Source organism: Eubalaena glacialis, chromosome 1, assembly GCF_028564815.1.
Source record: "Eubalaena glacialis isolate mEubGla1 chromosome 1, mEubGla1.1.hap2.+ XY, whole genome shotgun sequence".
Taxonomy (NCBI): Eukaryota; Metazoa; Chordata; class Mammalia; order Artiodactyla; family Balaenidae; genus Eubalaena; species Eubalaena glacialis.
Window position 1 is genome coordinate 6,476,219 of NC_083716.1, and position 19,031 is coordinate 6,495,249.

At 41.3% G+C, this 19,031-nt stretch overlaps 2 protein-coding genes across 5 annotated transcripts in view; one reads left to right on the forward strand and one right to left on the reverse strand.

The window, feature by feature from the left end:
* The window catches only part of FANK1 (fibronectin type III and ankyrin repeat domains 1), a 134,707-nt gene extending 128,463 nt beyond the window's left edge, over window positions 1-6,244 (reverse strand). Inside the window, exon 1 of the mRNA XM_061184497.1 lies at window positions 6,140-6,244. Within this exon, the coding sequence (XP_061040480.1) occupies window positions 6,140-6,152 (13 nt within the window). The 5' untranslated portion in view covers window positions 6,153-6,244. The remainder of the gene's footprint in view (window positions 1-6,139) is intronic.
* An 80-nt stretch (window positions 6,245-6,324) lies between these two features.
* DHX32 (DEAH-box helicase 32 (putative)) overlaps window positions 6,325-19,031 on the forward strand; it is a 55,267-nt gene continuing 42,560 nt past the window's right edge. For 2 of the 4 annotated variants that reach the window (XM_061184089.1, XM_061184356.1), the window contains exon 1: window positions 6,325-6,638. The gene's annotated coding sequence lies outside the window, so the exon portion shown is untranslated. Of the gene's footprint in view, window positions 6,639-8,781; window positions 8,868-15,245; window positions 15,339-19,031 lie in introns of those variants that run through there. The other 2 variants (XM_061184175.1, XM_061184266.1) reach the window with 2 other exon arrangements.

The following is a 19,031-nucleotide window of genomic DNA, read 5'->3' on the forward strand; positions in this document are numbered from 1 at the left end:
ATAATTAATGAACAAGTACTCCACGGCAGTGCAAAGATTTTGTTGAGTCTATGATCTGGCAGTCTTTTAGTACCCCAAATAAGATTACCTTCCTATTTCCTTAATTTTACTGGATAGAATGAGATACTTAAAACACCTCTTTTCAGCTAGTGAAGAAAAAGGAATGCCATACTTGTAATTCACCTAACATTTATAAGCACCTGATTTAAATGAACTTTACCCAAAGTGTACTCCACAAGAGGTACTTCAATTTCACTGGAGCACAGCCCTTTCTGTTATAGAGTAAAATGGTTTTCTTTTTCAGCACACTGCAATGCTCTTAAGGAAATAAAATTAAATAAGGCGCCCATGTGTTAACAGCAGTGCCATCCATTCAGTAAATGCTTGTTTGGGGCTTATTCCATGTTAAGCACTGGAGACAGAATGGCAGACAGGGCGCTCTTCCACCACCCTACACCCCGGTGGAGAAAACAGATTTTGAAAATTAACAAAAGAATTACAGATTGCGATCATAGCAGAGATAGGAATAACACAGAGAGGGGCCCAACCCTCTTTAGGGAGTCAGAGCTTACTCAACAAGAGTGACATTTAAGCTGAAACCAGAGGGCATTGAATCAGACCTGCCAGAGCAGGATGGAGGGGCATCCCTGGCAGAGGGAGAACCTTGTGCAAAGACCTGCAGTCCTGAAAGGAGCTTGAGATGTTTAAGGGACTAAAAGACCAATATGCCTGAGGCATAATGTATCCAAGATCATGTACACGGTGGTTTGAAGAAGCAGCTAGATAAGAACTCTGGAGGGCTTTTTTTTTTTTAAACATCTTTATTGAAGTATAATTGCTTTACAATGGTGTGTTAGTTTCTGCTTTATAACAAAGTGAATCAGTTATACATATACATATGTTCCCATATCTCTTCCCTCTTGCATCTCCCTCCCTCCCACCCTCCCTATCCCACCCCTCTAGGTGGTCACAAAGCACCGAGCTGGTCTCCCTGTGCTATGCGGCTGCTTCCCACTAGCTATCTATTTTACATTTGGTAGTGTATATATGTCCATGACACTCTCTCACCCTGTCACATCTCACCCCTCCCCCTCCCCATATCCTCAAGTCCATTCTCTAGTAGGTCTGTGTCTTTATTCCCATCTTGCCACTAGGTTCTTCAGGACCTTTTTTTTTTTTTTTCTTCCTTAGATTCCATATATATGTGTTAGCATACTGTATTTCTTTTTCTCTTTCTGACTTACTTCACTCTGTATGACAGACTCTAACTCCATCCACCTCATTACAAATACCTCCATTTCATTTCTTTTTATGGCTGAGTAATATTCCATTGTATATATGTGCCACATCTTCTTTACTGGAGGGCTTTTTGATATGACCTGTGTATTCTGAAAAGCTTACTCTGGCTCTCAGGTGAGCACAGCTGGGGGAAAGGGCATGCAGAAATCAGCAGAGCCTCCTGTCATGGTTTAGTCAAGATGATGGCTTGGAGTACCAGTGATTACAGCAGGGAGGGAGAGAAAGACGTACATTTGGGGTGTATTCTGAAGGTGAAATAAACACTTCCTAACACCATACACAAAAATAAACTCAAAATGGAGAAAAGACCTAAATGTAAGGCCAGACACTATAAAACTCTTAGAGGAAAACATAGGCAGAACACTCTATGACATAAATCACAGCAAGATCCTTTTTGACCCACCTCCTGGAGTAATGGAAATAAAATAAAAAATAAACAAATGGAACCTAATGAAACTTAAAAGCTTTTGCACAGCAAAGAAAACCATAAACAAGATGAAAAAACAACCCTCAGAATGGGAGAAAATATTTGCAAACGAAGCAACTGACAAAGGATTAATCTCCAAAATATACAAGCAGCTCATGCAGCTCAATATCAAAAAAACAAACAACCCAATCCAAAAATGGTCAGAAGACCTAAATAGGTCTTCCTATTTCTATTCTTCCTATTTCATTTCTCCGAAGTAGACATACAGACTGCCAACAAACACATGAAAAGATGCTCAACATCACTAATCACTAGAGAAATGCAAATCAAAACCACAATGAGGTATCACCTCACACCGGCCAGAATGGCCATTGTCAAAAAATCTACAAACAATAAATGCTGGAGAGGGTGTGGAGAAAAGGGAACCCTCTTGCACTGTTGGTGGGAATGTAAATTGATACAGCCACTATGGAGAACAGTATGGAGGTTCCTTAAAAAACTAAAAATAGAACTACCATACGACCCAGCAATCCCACTACTGGGCATATACCCTGAGAAAACCATAATTCAAAAAGTCATGTAACACAGTGTTCATTGTAGCACTATTTACAATAGCCAGGACATGGAAGCAACCTAAGTGTTCATCGACAGAGGAATGGATAAAGAGGATGTGGCACATATATACAATGAAATATTACTCAGCCATAAATTGAGTTATTTGGAATAAGGTGGATGGACCTAGAATCTGTCACACAGAGTGAAGTAAGTCAGAAAGAGAAAACCAAATACTGTATGCTAACGCACATATATGGAATCTAAAAAAACGGTACTGATGAACCTAGTGGCAGGGCAGGAATAAAGATGCAGACATAGAGAATGGACTTGAGGACACAAGGGGGGAAGGGGAAGCTGGAATGAAGTGAGAGAGTAGCATTGACATATATACACCACCAAATGTAAAAAGGATGGCTAGTGGGAAGCTGCTGCATAGCACTGGGAGATCAGCTTGATGCTTTGCGACCATCTAGAGGGGTGGGATAGGGAGGGTGGGAGGGAGACGCAAGAGGGAGGAGATACGGCGATATATGTGTACATATAGCTGATTCACTTTTTTGTACAGCAGAAACTAACACAACATTGTAAAGCAATTATACTCCAATAAAGATATATAAAAAATAAAATAAACATGCAATCTGGTGGGTGGGGTGAGTAGGAGGGGTGGCGAGTAAAAGAGAGCAGTTAAGGATGACTCTCAGATTTCCAGCTGGAGTAACTGGGAAGGTAGTGAAATCCTACTCAAATATGGGGAAGACCAGTGGGAAAACCGGTTTGGAGAAAGAAGTCTTCACTCCTTTAAGGATATGCCTCAGTCTGTTAGTCATTGGAATAACTTAGAATCCCATTTAGCATTTCTTTTAAAAGGTAGGTGTGTATCAAGAAACTGCTGCCTGGCCTAAACTAGGCCCAGATTATTTTATATAGGGAGAGTTTAGGGGACAGGTGGCAATATGGTTGTAAGTGGGAGCTGGGGAGTTATCTTGATGCTGCAATTGATATATATACACATTTAAAAATTCAGATTATGTGTTTGTTTAGGGTGATTTGGTGGACTAGGGAAGATCATGGGGGGGAGGGTTAAAGACCCCCAAAGCTACCCCTTGGCATTGTCGCTCACTAAAAACTTAGGGAAGAGATAGTACTGTTGAACTTAAATATTTTCTTTAAAAAAAAAAAAAGAAATTTGATGTACATTTTCCATGTTATTTCATACATGGGTTAGCTTTCCAATAGTGTTGTTAGTTTAGGAACAAAATAATTAAATATGTAAATGTGAAAAAAAAAAGATGTAAATGTGTAAGCCAAGAGCCAAAACCATTCTGAACAGCCCAAGGTTGTGAGCTTATTTAATTTGCCCTTTCCCCGAGGAGTCACTTCTTGGATCACTGACTTATTATCATTCTGTAAAACAGTGGTAGCCCTTGTCACCCTCTGCCTAGTGCCAGAGTATGATCCAGCTGCGGGATCTGAAGAGTTTATGTTTATTGGATTTTAATGACTCAGTTAATAAAGGTCATTGCTAAAAGTAATAGAAAACTGAGTGTGTGGAAACAGAATGGATAAGTCTGACTTGGGGATTATTCCTAGTAGTTCCTTGGTGTTGTCCTTAGATATATGTTTAATCCTTAAAAACAATTAAGAAGGAGCCTTCCTTTTAATCAAGTCACTGATGCTATACTCAACTACCCTTGTAAAATGCTATTTGAAACCCCTCAATAACAAAAGGTACCACGTACACACCAGGCTTAAAATATGTCAGATAACATTGGCACAACAACATATGGTGACCCTATAACTGTAATATTTGTTAATATCATAGCCATGGCATTCTCCAATACCTTTGAGAGAATAAAATAGCAACTTGGGTCTCAGGTGAAATCTGGTTGGGTATGAATCTTCAAGTTAAATGGGACCTTAAAGATCATTTAATCTTGTCCTTTTAAGTATTTACTAACACCCAAAATGGTGTTTATTAGGCTGTGAAAGAATTCCCTATCGTAAATGGTTATTGTTTGAATTATCTAAAATTAAATTGATAACAGCATTTGAGAGTATGTGAGAAAGAATAAATTTATAGTTGTGTCCCAGGCATAGATTCCTTAACAAATATTTTCCACCTTAAAATCCAATGAGATGAGATACAAATGTGTAATTCATAGCAGTAATATATTTCTCACAGTTTTACAGAGCTTCTGGGATCTGGTTCCTATTCACTCTTCCAGGCTTGTCTCTTTTCTTTCTCCTCCTCTCCACCCCTCTGGCTTCTTTCAGTTACAGCTTTACTGATCTTTGAACTCTGAGCCTCAAACCCACACTGCTCTCTCAGGTCTCAGGGCCTATACCCAAGGGATTCCCTCTGTCTGGAATCCCTTTCCCTCATTCTTTGCTGGGTCATTCTGCAGGCCTACTATTGCTTCCTGCCGGAAACCTTCTGCCCATCTCTTTTTCCCCAATCTCAGACCCCAGGGAGGTTTCAGAAATTCTTGGGCAAGTGTCTGCTCAGTTGTCCAGGGATAACCAAAGCCAACATGGTCCTATTCATTGTTGAATCCTCCACCCCTAGGACAGTGTTTGGAGCATAATGAATACCATGAACGGGTGAGTGGATAAACAGTCTGAGCACTGATGGACTTGAAAGTTATAGTTTACACATTTAAACAGTAACATAAATCTGAAGAAATAAAGTTGCTGTTTTAAAAGATATATTTCACTTCGATTTATTTCTTCTCTAAAGAGAAAACATACACACCTTGGCATCAGTTTGAAATGAAACAAAAATTTTAGTATTGTTGTAAATTTCTTTCAATAGGTTAGATAAAATGTGGAATCCAGAGAGTTACATGTGCAAGTGACAGAATACTGTATAAAATCAACTTAAACAACTCTCTCAACTTGTAAGTTTTCTCCTCAGCAAGTGAGTTAAAAGAAAGGCAAAAGTTTTTAAAAACCTTCTTGGAAACTTTAATAATGTCAGCATATCCCCCAGAGAATGGATTTGGTCTGAGTACTTCCATTTCTGAAATTGTGCAAGAAGAGACGACTTGGTTTTGAGAGTCAAACTGCATCCTTCTATAAAAGTTCAAGGGCTTTCTGGTGTCCATCCATATAAAACACTGTTCTTATTTTAAGAACAAAAGGAGCAATAAAACATTAGCTTGGGAAAGAAGGACGGAGCACTGTCCTTCTAGAGAGGTTTGAGTAGTAGTAGGAGTCGTAGTAATAATAATAATAACAACAACAACAATCAACACAGTAAGTTAAAGCTTGTGTTAGATCTGATAACTCCAGACTGCCCACATGTTGTCAAACAATGTAGGAAACAGAAAAAGAAATCATAAGTTTGTGTGTGTGTCCAAGCCTACCTCGTAGAACCTCTAGCAACGAATTTAACAGTCTTGGACAAAGCTCAAAAAATTTTTTCTCCTTCAAATCTCCGACTACTGGGAAGAGGACGGGATCTCTTCCAATAAATACAAGACCTAGCCTTGTTGCATGTTTAATTGCTGACATTTTAGAAGCAGAATGGCTATTTACAGTTAATGAATCAAACTACCAAACAAAATAACAACAACAATGACAGTAATAGTAATAAGAAATGGATTTGCTTGGGGGTCATTTCAGGAAGGAACACACTGGCGGTGCTGCATCCTCCTGCCCACACTACCGAACTCACCCGGCCCTCCGGCTCCCGGCGGACACACTTGGCAGGATTTAGCCCCCTTCTTGTCTCTCCAAGAGAAGAAAGCTCGAGGAGACCGTATGTCCGTGTCAAAAGCATTAAAAGCCTGCGGAGCCGCGCGCAGGGCGCCCACACCCGTTCCGGACAGGCCCGGCCGCCCGCCCCGGCCCCCTTACTCTGGGGCTCCATGGTCAGCTGCTCCTGGGGCCCCACGGGCCGAGCCCCCCGCGCCGCCGCCGCCGCCGCCGCCACTGCTCCTCCTAAAGCCTCTCCTCCAGGGCCGGCGTCTCTCCGGTTGCCCTGACAACCCGGAGGGCGGGGTAGGAGGGGCAAGAAGGACGGCGAGAGGGAGGGACCAAAAGCCGCGAGGCAACGCAGGCGGCCGCGAGGACCCGCGCGTCGCCGGGGCACCGAGCGAGGGTGGCGGCGGGGTCGCCAGCTGAAGACTCTCTGCCCCTGAGGCCTGATCGGGCGGTCGCGCCCTCCCTGGCGGCCTTCGCGCCCCCGGCGGGGCCGGTGCCCGGGCCTTCGGCTGGGGGCCTGCTGGCCCTCCGTCGGCGACCCGAGGCGTCCGTCGGTCCGTCGGTCCGTGCATCCGGCGAGCTCGGCCTGCCCCGCGGGGAAGGGCGGCCGGGCCTGGGCCTCCCTCCCCGGACTCGGGAGCCGCCGCTGCAGGTAAAGGTCGGGCCCGGTGGCGGGAGGGGCGGGTGGGCGGCCCGGGCGCACCTGTTGCGGCCGCTTGGGGCCCCCTGCCCGCCCGTTGGCCCGGGACGACCCCGCCCCGACTCGTAAAACGCTCCGGAGGAGGCGGCCTCCCCCCGCTCTTCCCGGAGCCGCGTCTCGGCGCGGGGAGCGAACCTGTGCACACCAGCCCTCCAAGCAGGGGGCCCCGGCCGCGGGGGTGGCGTTTGGGGGCTTGGGCCCCGGCCCCGCCTTGGGAGGGGAGAGTTGGGTCACTCGTGTCACATTTGCGGGCAGCATGGAGCAGATGAGAGCCTCTTCTGTCGCCAGCAGTGGGCCGAGTGTGTCCCTTGTATCCTGAAACCCGGGAGAATTCCTTCGCTCCGCATTGCACTGTCATCCCAAGTGTCACATTTCAGGCGGTGGGCCCGAGTCGGATCTTTCCGGTTGAGTTAGTTTTCGTGTGTGTTTGTTTCAGCCCTCCCGGTGTTCGATTGAGTTGTGGCATCAGCCCACACGTTCTGTACCAAAACTTTATAGGTATGTGAAACAAGTGTAACGTGATCCCACACCATAGTCTTTCCTAATACTTGTTTTTAAAACACTGATGCAGGTAAGGAAGCTTTGAGGGTCACCAGGGATTTTATCTGGTAGGTTGTAAAAATTCAAACCACGGGGAGAGTGCTGTAGGTTAAGAAAAACAACTGTAAGGAGGAGGGGAAAATGGAGAAGAGAGAAGGAAAAGGACGAGAATGAAAGTGCAGGTGGGAGGAAAATGGCATGATTGATTTAGTACTCATGCTGGAGATTATGGCCCCTCCATCAATTCCTCCTGCTGCTCTAGACAGTACTTGAGGGAAATGAAAAGAGGCCTTTTGCGGTCATGTAAGTGATTACTCATTCTTTGCCGCTAGAGAGATTTCCACTCTGTAGACAAGGAACATCAAGGAGAATTACTTTTCTCTTAGAATCATTCAGAGGTTAATTGAACCTGAGAAGCATATATCCTGTGATGAAAAGGGACATTTATTATATTCCACCGAATTAGACTTTCCCCTCCCGGACTATATGGGGACATTTTCAGATTAATTGTCAAAGCAAGAAGGTTTATGTGTGGATATCGACAAGCAGTGTGATAAATACAGTCTGTAATTCATAAGCTAAAATATTAAAGTAATAAATTGAGGTTGGAAAGTAAACACTTCATGGTACCTTAAATACCTGTTCCTGTTACGTAGAGACAGGGGATGGATTTTTAGAAAGCATCTAAGATCAACAGTACTTTGGTAGTACAGTCTTTTCAAACTCTAGTTTTCACATCATTAGCAAAATCATGAATTGGTCTTTTCATCCAAGAAACAAACATAATGGTGCTCATTAATAATATCTTAGTCAGTGTGACAAGATAGTGATGAAAACTTGGCTTTTATTAGCAGGAAAAAAAAAAAAGAGGTAGGGTTAAAATTTCCCATATAGTAAGGATTAGGCATTTGTATTTAAAAAGAAGAAGAAGCAACATTGTAGATCTTCGTGCCAAAGTAACAAGGACTCAGGAGTTTAGTAGTTGCATGCAGATTTTAAGGTTGGAAAAATGCATTGGTGAATACTTTGTATTATAGATGAATGATTTTATCAGTAGTTATGAACTTGACATTGAGGAAATCTTGCACTGAAATATTTTAGGTAACAGGTGACTTTGGCAACTGAAAAGCAACATTGGATTTTAGGGGATAGTGTACCTATGGAAGAAATGACTGGTGGTGGGCGGGGGGAGAGTGGGAGGAGGGGAAGGTACAAAGATGTCTAAGGCAGGGACAACATTCAGTTTCTCTTCCTCCAGCCCTAGTACAATGTACTTGTTAAATGTCTGTTGAATGAGTGAGAAGAGCTTTAGAGAAATCGCTCTAGGTAAAGGATGCGCTTTATTATTGGAGGAAATATCCTGAGGTCAGAAGGTTGCTAATGTCCTAGGAGTAGAGATGAATGGTAAAGGTATTGGTTGTCCCTTTGGGGATTTTCTACTACTTTGTTTTCTGTTTCTTTTCACTGTCATTTTCAGGGTGTTACTGGTGGTCAAGTTAAAAACAATGAAGTCCTGATTTTTAAAAAAGTTTCCAAGCGCATCACTGGATAGAATAGTTACATTATTATTTACTTTGCTGATGGATGCTCAACTAAATGCAGCAAGCCAAAGCACTGTCACAGGGAATAGCAAGGCAGCCGGTAAGAGTAGCCTTTCTTTTTCTTATTTAAATCTCTTGTCCACATCAGAATTCAAAGTAAAAGAAACTCCAGTAGGAAGTTAACATTATTTAATCCTTCTTTAAAAAGAAGGAAAGAAAACAAAGCAAATGAATGTGTTATTTCCATTTAGTAAACTTACTATCTTAAGTCAGAGGAAGTTTTTCATTTTTGTTTTTGGATTTTTGTTTGTTATTTTGCCAGAGTGAGGATACTTTTTCCTCTTTCTCTGTTACTTTCTGAAACTCATAAGGAGTTCAGTCAAAGGCAGAAAACAATTATATTTCCATTTTTGCTGTTTCCTTTCTGTTCTCCAGACCTGTCATGGTCTGCACTCATTGTTGGACTCAAGAAATGCCCATCTCTTAGCTCTTTTAATCATTCGTAGTATAATCGGGCTACAGAGCCATGGCACCCACACCCCCAGTTCCCATCTGGGAAGTCTTCCAGGTTAGGGGACTGCCCACTGAATGCATTTCTCTTTCCTACTGGGGGCGCTACACACTTTGGCACTTATCCCTATACTATACTATACTTTCTTTTTTTTTTAGAATATTATTTTTTTATTGAAGTATAGTTAATTTACAATATCATGTTAGTTTCATGTTAGTTTCAGGTATACAGCACAGTGACTCAGCCATATATATATATGTGTGTATATATATATATATATATATATTTTTTTTTTTTTTCAGATTCTTTCCCTTACCGGTATTACAAAATATTGAGTATAGTTCCTTGTGCTATACAATAGGTCTTTGTTGGCTGTTTTATACACACACACACACACACACACACACACACACACACACACTCTACTTTCGTGTAGAGTTTTCTTTCATTTTTTGTGTATGGGTCTTGGCCTCTGATTAGATTAAACATTTTAGAGCTAAGTCCATGACCTAGGCTTCTTCTGTATTCCTTTAAGCTCATAGTGGGTTTTCGGCATGTACCTGATAATTTAAGTAGAATAATAATAGAAAGAGGACAAGCCTTTAGTCAGGGATGATTGCATTAATTTCTAGTTCTGCCACCTTGGGAAAGTCAGGAGCTATTATTTCCTCATTGATAACTGGGGATAATAAAACCTGCAATGGTTGTCTAATAGTCAAGTTGTGAGAATAGAAATAAAGTAAATGTGATTATAGATATGAATGAAAATACCTTGTATATTGCAAAGAATTTATTAAATGTAGAGGGCTGTTATTGATTCCAGCATACAGCAAACATTTATTTTGAGCATCCATAGTGTGTTAGGTGCTTCCTCGGTTCCGGAGTCACTGTTCATAAAGGGACTAGGAAATGACCAGATGGATTGTATGTGGGGGCAGGAGGGCTTCCTAGGCAGAGGAGGAGCTTGAGCAAAGGCAGGGAGGCATGGGAGGCCAACTCTAGGCAAAAGTTCATTGTGGCTGGAGCAGAGAGAACTTATTAGAAGGGAGTGGAAGGAAGTGAGGCTGGAGAGGCAAATGCAGGCTAAATCAGAAAGAACCTGGGAGTAAGGTTTTATCTTGAAGGCAATAAAAAGTACTTGAGTCAGTGACATGATCAGTTATGCATTTGAAGGAGATCACTGGCAGCCTGTGAATGACATTGATGGAGAGCCAAAAGTACATGCAGAAAAAAACAAAATTGGAGATTTTGCAGTAATCCCGTGAAAAAATGTTAACATAACTAAGGCAGTGTTGGTGGAAATCAGGAGGAGGGACGGCTGAGAGAGGCGGAGTTGGTGTTGGGGAGGGGGTGAAGGTGAGGGAGAAGCCAGGGCTGTCTCCCTGCTGAGGGGGGGATTGTTCTGTCAATTGTTGAATCTGGAACAGGAAAGAAAGAAAGACATCTTTTTCTTTTTCAGGAGTGTAAGAAATGGGGCAGATGATGAGCTCAGTTCCGAATGTTAACACTGCAATTGCCTGTCGTCTGAGTTGGGGTGTCCCATAAGCAGTAGTTGGACATGTGTGTCTGGAACTGTAGAAGGACGTCTGGGATGAAGATAGAAATTTGGATGAAGCATTCAGTAATTGAAGTTAAAATGTGATGAGATTCCCCAGGGAGGTGGTGTGGAACGAGAAGAGGGTCAAGGATAGAACTCTGGGGTACACAGATATCTTGGATGAGGAGCAGGGTGTGGTGGAAGAACACAAGGAGACTAAAGAGGAGGGACCAGAAAAGTAAGCTGAAAATCTGGAAAGATTAATAGAACAGAATCCCTGCTGTTAGAGGGCTCATGTACCAGCATTCCCTGAAATGATTACACTGGGCTGGCCAGAAAGTGCGTTCAAGTTTTTCCATAGCACCTATGGGAAACCCCGAACGAACTTTCTGGCCAGCCCAGTGCTTCCCTCCACCTGCCCCAGAGCACACAACACAGTTTATCAGTTTATTATTGCTTTGTTAAAGGTGATGCAAAACGGCTACCCATTGCTTTGTTCGCAAAGAACAAAACTTCCTGATTTGTGGTTTTTTCATGATCTCCATTTAGAGCAAAATGTAACTCCGGGAGATATGATAATGCCTCAAGCAAATACTGTCTTTAAAAAAAAATGGGTCAAAGTTGGCTTCGTGTGCGGTGGAGGTCCAATAAATACGCTGACTTCCCCGGGGAGGCCAGCAGTAACCTATTCTTTAGATTTCAGCTGTGATTGGCTCCCACCCATTTGCTCAGATACCTAACTCGACTGCATACATGAGCCAAATTAATATTTTAGCATACTTCATTAACTCTGCTTTTACTCAAATGTTAGTTTTTAGAATATTATTCAGTTAAAAAAATCACCAAAATAATATTGAAAAGCACTGAGTGACCCAGCCATTTGAAAGTCTAACCAAACCCTTGATTTACAAACTTATATGTGGGGAGTAATATGTTATTATGTTACATAAGCATTGCTTGAGCTTGGGAAGTCTTTCTGTAGATGCAAACTACCAGCAGAATGTAGGATTCTTTAACAAATTAATTGTGCAGAATTGGTTATTCAAGCTGTATTTGGTATGAGCCAATATTGAGTTAAAAGTGAATCATTTTTCATTTGAGTATTTTTAAGTAGCTGATTAATTTGATTTACTTACTTAAAATCAAGACAAAGTCAACTTTAGGAGTCTAGAAATAAGGTTTTTAAAATAAGTTCTGAATTTTTACCTTACCTTGTTCAAGAAAGGTTTTAAGTAGATACTAGAAACCAGTAGGATGTGCTTTTTGGGAGCTCTGAGCCAATTAAAACAAAGGAAAGCAAAGGGGTAATCTTCTAAAAATCCCAGTAACGTTAAGTCCATTGTTTCAATTAAAATATAACACGCCTAGGAAATAAAGTTTACATATTAGGTATTTGACTGTAACTTCATGTGGGTGATTACAACTATGTTTTTCTTCCCATAAAAGAACTGCACATTATTTGTTTTACGGTATTTTTTGCAGACCACCCTGTCTGACATCTCCCATAATATCAAGTATTTCTTCACCCCACAGTGTTGCAGTGGGAGCCCACATTCTTTAGCGCAGTCAGGAAGCAGCGTGGTACGATGTCGTTAAGCATACACGTACCTGGGGCGAAGCTGAGATCAGACTGCAGGACTTCAGCACCTGCTCCACCACAGATGAGCATCTCAAAGCTGAATAAATTAACTAAGCTTCTGAAGGCTTAAATTCCCTCATTTGAAAAAATGGAAATAATAAAGTAAACCCTCATGGGGTCCTTAAGAGTTTAAATGAAGTAATCCATATAAAGTGCTTAAGTACTTACAGCATCTGGCACCCAGTAAGCACTCTGTAAAGGCTAATTGGTAGAATTCTCATCATTATTATTGTTATCATTAGTACTAGTCCAACTTCAGTGGTTGTATAGGACCTTTTTTTTCAAAGTGTGGTCTGCAGACCAGTGCCCGTCCACAGACTGTTACTGGTTTGCAGTGAGATTAGGAGCTGGTACCAGAATGTAAATAGACTATGGCACTAATCATACTGTTTATTTCAGTTTAACAGCAAGACTTCTTCAGTGAAGGAAGCAGTGAGTTAATTCACATTCTGGTTTAAGCTCCTTATCTTGCCGCAAACAAGCACTTTGAATAGAATTGGCATGGAATATGGGACTAATGATCCCATTCTCCAAAAAAAAATAATGGCCCTTTATCCCGAAGAGTTATTATTCACTCGTAATGCCTCATTAACCTTCTTTCTTCTAAACATTATAGTCGTGGTTCACAAGTATATCATTTATTATTTCAGATAATATTTATTGATCACATAATCTGTGCAAAGCCCTATATATTGTAGACTTCGCAAGGATGGCTCCGAAACGGATCTTGACCTTAGGAAGTCTATCATAAACCTAGAGCTAGAGGACACAAAGTGAAAACCTGAGTAAATGTGTTGAGTACGTGTGGTGAGTGTTTGTGTTAGTGTTACAGCTTCATTCCAAAGGTTCCACGTAGGCAGATGTCTCCTTTTGCTGACCTGCGCCTGTAAAAGGACAGAATTAATGCCTTTATTTTTTCAGCATTTGTACTCTCATAATGGAGATCAGGGTTTACTTTATTAAGGTTGTGTTTTTCCTGGGAGATTCAGAAATCTGCAACACTAGGGAATATCTTAGTTTTTAAATATAACTGACAAAAGTATAACTTTTTGATATTAGTATTATAGAAGATTCATCCTTAGGTTCTAGGATTTTTAAGATATTACTGATTGTCTATTTGATCCTGTTTGCAAACATTTGAATAATAAATAATTTCCTGTTCTGCAGAATATGAAGAGACATTAAATAGATATTAAATTACTTTAAAACTTTCAATAAAAATTAGCACAGATTCTTCAAGAAAAATGCATTGGTAAATAGTGTCAAAACAAATTTGGGAGTCATATTAAAAGAATAATTTTTTAAAAGGCAAAGTCTGGGTGTGTTTAGGGAAAGAACCCTTTCCCTAAACAATGGAGATGAAAAAGGATTGGCTGTGACTTAGATCATAGAAGAGACCTATTTTCCCAGACCTAAGTGAAAATAATTATAAACACTCAAAGTCAAGAAATGTTACTTAGTTTTTAATAATTCTTATAATTTTTCACATGAAAATGGTTCATTGGTTTCTCTTACTGCCCTATTTGGTAAGCTTGCTCATAACCCCACTATCTGTTCTATTCTGCCATTTACATTCAACTGTCACCAACTCTTCTAGAACTTGATCTCAGTAATAACTTTAAGAAAATTGAAGGTAGGTGTTAGGAAAACTATAGATAATATTTAGAAAATTGAATAATACATTAGATTTTGGAAAATTGTAAAGAAAAGCAAAAAGAGTAAAAAAATAAAAATTTTGATCAAGAAATGACTCGGTGAGTTAGACCCATGGCACTTAAAATAAAACACGGTCTCTTTATCATAGCATATCAAGTCTATTGTGATGTGGCCCTTGTCTCATCTATGAACTTACCTGTCCCAGGGTCTTTTTATTTTTCCTGTTCTATACCTGCCGTTTTTCCTTCTTTTACTTACTTGACTATAAGATTAAGAGTCTTTGTTTCACACCTCACCTTCATCCTCAGCTAGACTATATGCCCCATGAGGACAGGACCCAGCCCTGCCTGTTCACATGTGTCACCCCCATGTTCACAGGGCAGGTACTTAGTAGGCACTCAAGTATTGGTTGAATAAGAAAATGGAAGCCATGAAAATATAGGCATTGAAGATGAGAAAACTTGAGAATAGAGAAAACTTAATTCTTAATTAGATTAAGAATAATACCTGTAGTAAAATACAATCAGATGTTACTCTTAAAAGCATAAAACCCCCAAAGAACAGAAAGTGATTGGTTATCTACTCAGCCTCTAATTGCTAACCGAGTACCCACTATATTTGGGTTCAGACTCTGGAAATTGCCAAAGAAGGTATAGCTCAATAATGGTTCAAGTAGAGAGACTGAAAATATGGGGGAAAGAGAGTAAGTAGTACAGATAGTTCAGTAGTTCCCTAATACTTAAGGATGTTGCCTTCTCATACTGGTTATTTACAAGTGGCCCGAAAGATCAGCTGCCTGCTGGAGCAAGCGTGACAACGCTGCTATGTGAACCTCAGTGCAGCTCTGTGATTTTCCACACAATTCCTCTTCTCAAGTCACCAAGAAAGAAACAGCTTTAATAAATGTTGCAAAAGGAGCTAATCTGTGGTTTGGGTATGTGGTTCAAGGGAAAACTCAAGAGCTTGCACAGATATTTCAGTTGATGGTTGTGGTGATTCACCAAAATTTCAGGCCATATGCTTTAAAAACAGCAGGGGTCTATTCTATATCACTAATGAAAGGGGACAGAAAAGTCACCGAAATCCAGAAACATAGTGAGTTCCTGACAGAAGTGTTTCAACTCTGTTCATTCAGCAGTAGCAAGCTAACTGGAACTTTGAGGAGAGTGAAATAATGAAAGTGCAAATCTGTGCAAGAGAGATTGCGGTGGAGAGACTGAGGAGAAAGGTAGGTGGTCACGGGCGTCTGGGGATGAAAGACGAGGGAGATGGAAGGAACAGAATCCTGAATTTTGAAGGACTTGGTCACTGACTGAATCGAGGGCAACCTGGAAAGTCAAACAACAGTATCCCTGACATGCTAATAATGTCATTCACTCATTCATTTGACAAATATTTATTGAATGCTTTCTATGTGTCACCACTGCTGTAGGTGTGGGGAGCAAAATAGACACATCCCTGACTCAGGGTGCTTGCAATCTGGTGGAGGACACCAACAATAAACAAAATAAAGAGGTAAAATAATGCAGGTTAAGAAGCTAGGAAGTGGGTTTGGGGTGTGGGGGTGTGGATAGAAGTTCAGACAGGGCAGCCAGGTGGCAGGGAAGCCCTCACAGAGTTGACATTTGATGAAGATCTTTGGGAAGTAAGGGAACTGGCCGTTTGGATATCTGAGGAAAGGACATTTCAGAAGGAGAGAAGAGCAGGCCTGAAGTCCCTGAGGCAGGCGTGTGCCGTGTGTTTGAGGAATAGTGAGGGGCCACGTGGGTAGAGAAGAGTGAGCAAGGGAGGGAGCCAGTGGAAACGAGGGCAGACAGGTGATGGCTGTAGGTCCCATAGGACTTGTAGATCCTATTAAGGATTGTGGCTTTTCCTTGGAGTAAGATGAAATGGGAAGCCATTAGAAATTTTTGAGCGGAGAAGACGTGAGCTGACTTTAACAGGATCACTTTGACTCCAAGAGACTAAGGGTGGAACCAAGACCAGTCAGGAGGCTATTGCAGTAATCCAGGGGAGAGGATGGTGGCTCAGACCAGCTGTTCACGGTAGAACGTATGGGGTTCTTGATGTATTTTGAAGGTAGAGCTGACATGATCAGATGTATTAGTTTACTATTGCTCCTGTAACAAATTACCACAAATTTAGTGGTAATTTATTATCTTACAGTGCTTCGGTTAGAAGTCCATCACAGGATCTCACTGGGTTAAAGTCAAGGGGTCGGCAGGGCTATGCTGCTTTCTAGACCCAGTAGGAGAGAATCCCAGCTTCTAGAGGTCACACACATCACGGCTCATGGCCCCTCCCTCCATCCTCAAAGCCAACACGTTGCATCTCCCTGACCCTTCCTCCATGGTCATATCTCCCTCTGACTATAGCTGAGAATGGCTCTCTGAGTTTCAGATTCTTATGATTAGCTTGGACCCTCCAGGATAATCTCCCTATCCCGAGGTCCTTAACTTAATCACATCTGCAGCCCTTTTTGTCAAGCAAAGTACATATTCACAAATCCCGGGGATTAGGACGTGCACATCTTTGGAGGCTGTTACTCAGCACATCCATTGAAGGACCAGATGTGGAATTTGCGATAAAGAGAAATGAAGAATAACTTCAAAATTTTTGGTCTGAGCAATTAAAAGGAAGAAGATGAGAAGACCAGGTTTATGGCTTTGGGGCAAATATCACAGCTCAGTTTTGGATACGTAAAGTTTGAAATGCCTGTTAAATATCCAAGTTGGAGATGACAAGTAGGTAGTTGGATACGTGAGACCTGAAGTTTAGGAGAGAGGATTGACAGGATGTATAAATGGGAGTCCTCCACATATGATGGCATTAAAGCCATGAAACAGGATGAGACCATGCGGGCCCTATTATAGAGAGAAAAGGGAAGAGGTCCAGAGACTGTGTTGGGAAATCTCCAGATCTCTGCAATTGCTAAAATGGTACGTTTGAGAGTTTGGTAGGTCTGAAGAACACATTTATATTAAATTGAACATGGAGAGAAATACTGAAGAGGAGCATTGAACAGTGAAACAGTTATTCAGGACAAATTTCACAATCTTGTTTCACTTAGTCCCTTGCAAACTTTATCCTTCGTTGTCTATGAACTACATTTACATTTCTAGAATTACTGGACCAGAGCCAAAATATAAATGGCTAACACATAGCTTCATCTTACATCAACTTCTGATTCTTTTCTTGGTGAGGTGGTTTCATGTTATACTAGATATGTATTATTTTCATAAATACTCATTGAAGAGTTGTAATAGATTCACTTCAAAGGGCAGTCTTTGACGAGTTTTGTGATCTACAGTCTCAGGTAGCATAGCTTTGAAAAGGAGCAAATGCCAATCTTTCAGATTTAAAATACTTGTAGTAGAATGTTGTTTATACTGATAACAGTTTTTATTAAATTTTATTTTGAGTGGCAAGTAGCCTACCGTATTATGTGTTTTCCTTTATTTAGGTTAGTACTATTAAATTTGCCAAAGGCCAAGACATGGATCTTTTGTATGTATTTAATTACATCTAGGAGAAAATCATTGACATGACTGATGCCAGTTGCTGGGTAAATGAGGAGAGGTGTGTCGTGGGAGTCGGGTGGGCTCAAAACTCAGCCACTCCCCCCTCCAAATCTGGAACTCAGTCTATATCGCAGTAAAAAGGTCCTGAGAGAACTGGAAATAGAGGTCACAGACTTCATAGCTTTACCCTTCAGTTTCATTGGATTCAGCGTAGAGCCCTTTGTGGACTCAACCATTACAAGTATTTCTGTCAAACAAGCCTAACTGGTTTCTAAATGCCAAGTAGGAGAGCAGGTTAGAGAAGCAGAGAATGGCCTCACCAGGTAAATGAGCTGACCACAGTGTGACGTGGGTACTGAATCCCCAGAGAAAGGAGGACTCTGGGGCCACAGTCTGGGTTTGACCCCTGTCACTTCAGGGAAATTTGAAATCATCATTGTGTTATAGGAACCAATGTACTGGTGATGTTGAGTTATGAAGAAAACGTTGAATTCTGAGTATACTCTGTTTAGTAGGCAGAAGTCTGGTTATCTGTTGCTGGCACTTGGTAGCTTATGACAGTGACCATGTACCCTTCCCATGGTTCTTTGGGTTGACTTGGCTCCTTCTGCTGGGTGTCCTGTTGGCTGGGCCTGTGGTCATCTGGAGGCTTTACTGGGCTAGAGCATCTTCCACGGCTCACCCACATGGTTGGCGGTCTGTGCTTTCTGAAAACAGACGCCAAGCTTTGGTTTCTTCCCAGTGGCCTCTCCCTGTGCCTTGGGCATCTCACAGAATGACAGCTGGCTCCAAGGGGGAGTGTTTCAAGCATGTGAATGCCTTGGAAGTAGTTGATCATCACTTCACTGCATTCTTGTAGTCATAGTGAGTCACAGGGCCAGCTCAGACTCGAGGGGAAAGGAAATAGGCTCCACCTCTCCATGGGAGCAATGGCAGAGAATCTGTGGTCATCTTTTAATCACCATAACAGAGAAGTGGGTGATGTATCTGTACACATTGTATGTGTTATGAAGGGGCTAGGTGAGCCTTAGATCTCTAGAAAGATGACTATTCAGAAAACGTGACTGTTCCCCGAGGATTCAAAGTGGTAAATACTTTATAAGTAAGATTTTACTTTAATTACAAGATCATTACACTTTTAGGGAGTGCTATAAAATTAAGAGAAACATTTCAAAGACACATATTTGGTAAAAATAATAGCTCTGCTTTTTTGTTTGTTTTTAAGTTAAAACAATTCAGAAATAGTACCTAAGGCAATCATTGGTCATTACAGTAATTTAATTTACATGTACAATGAGATCCCTTGGAAGGGATTCTAATCAGAACAAAACAAAAATTGAATATAAAACTAAATGTTGGGCTTCCTTGGTGGCGCAGTGGTTGAGAATCTGCCTGCCAAT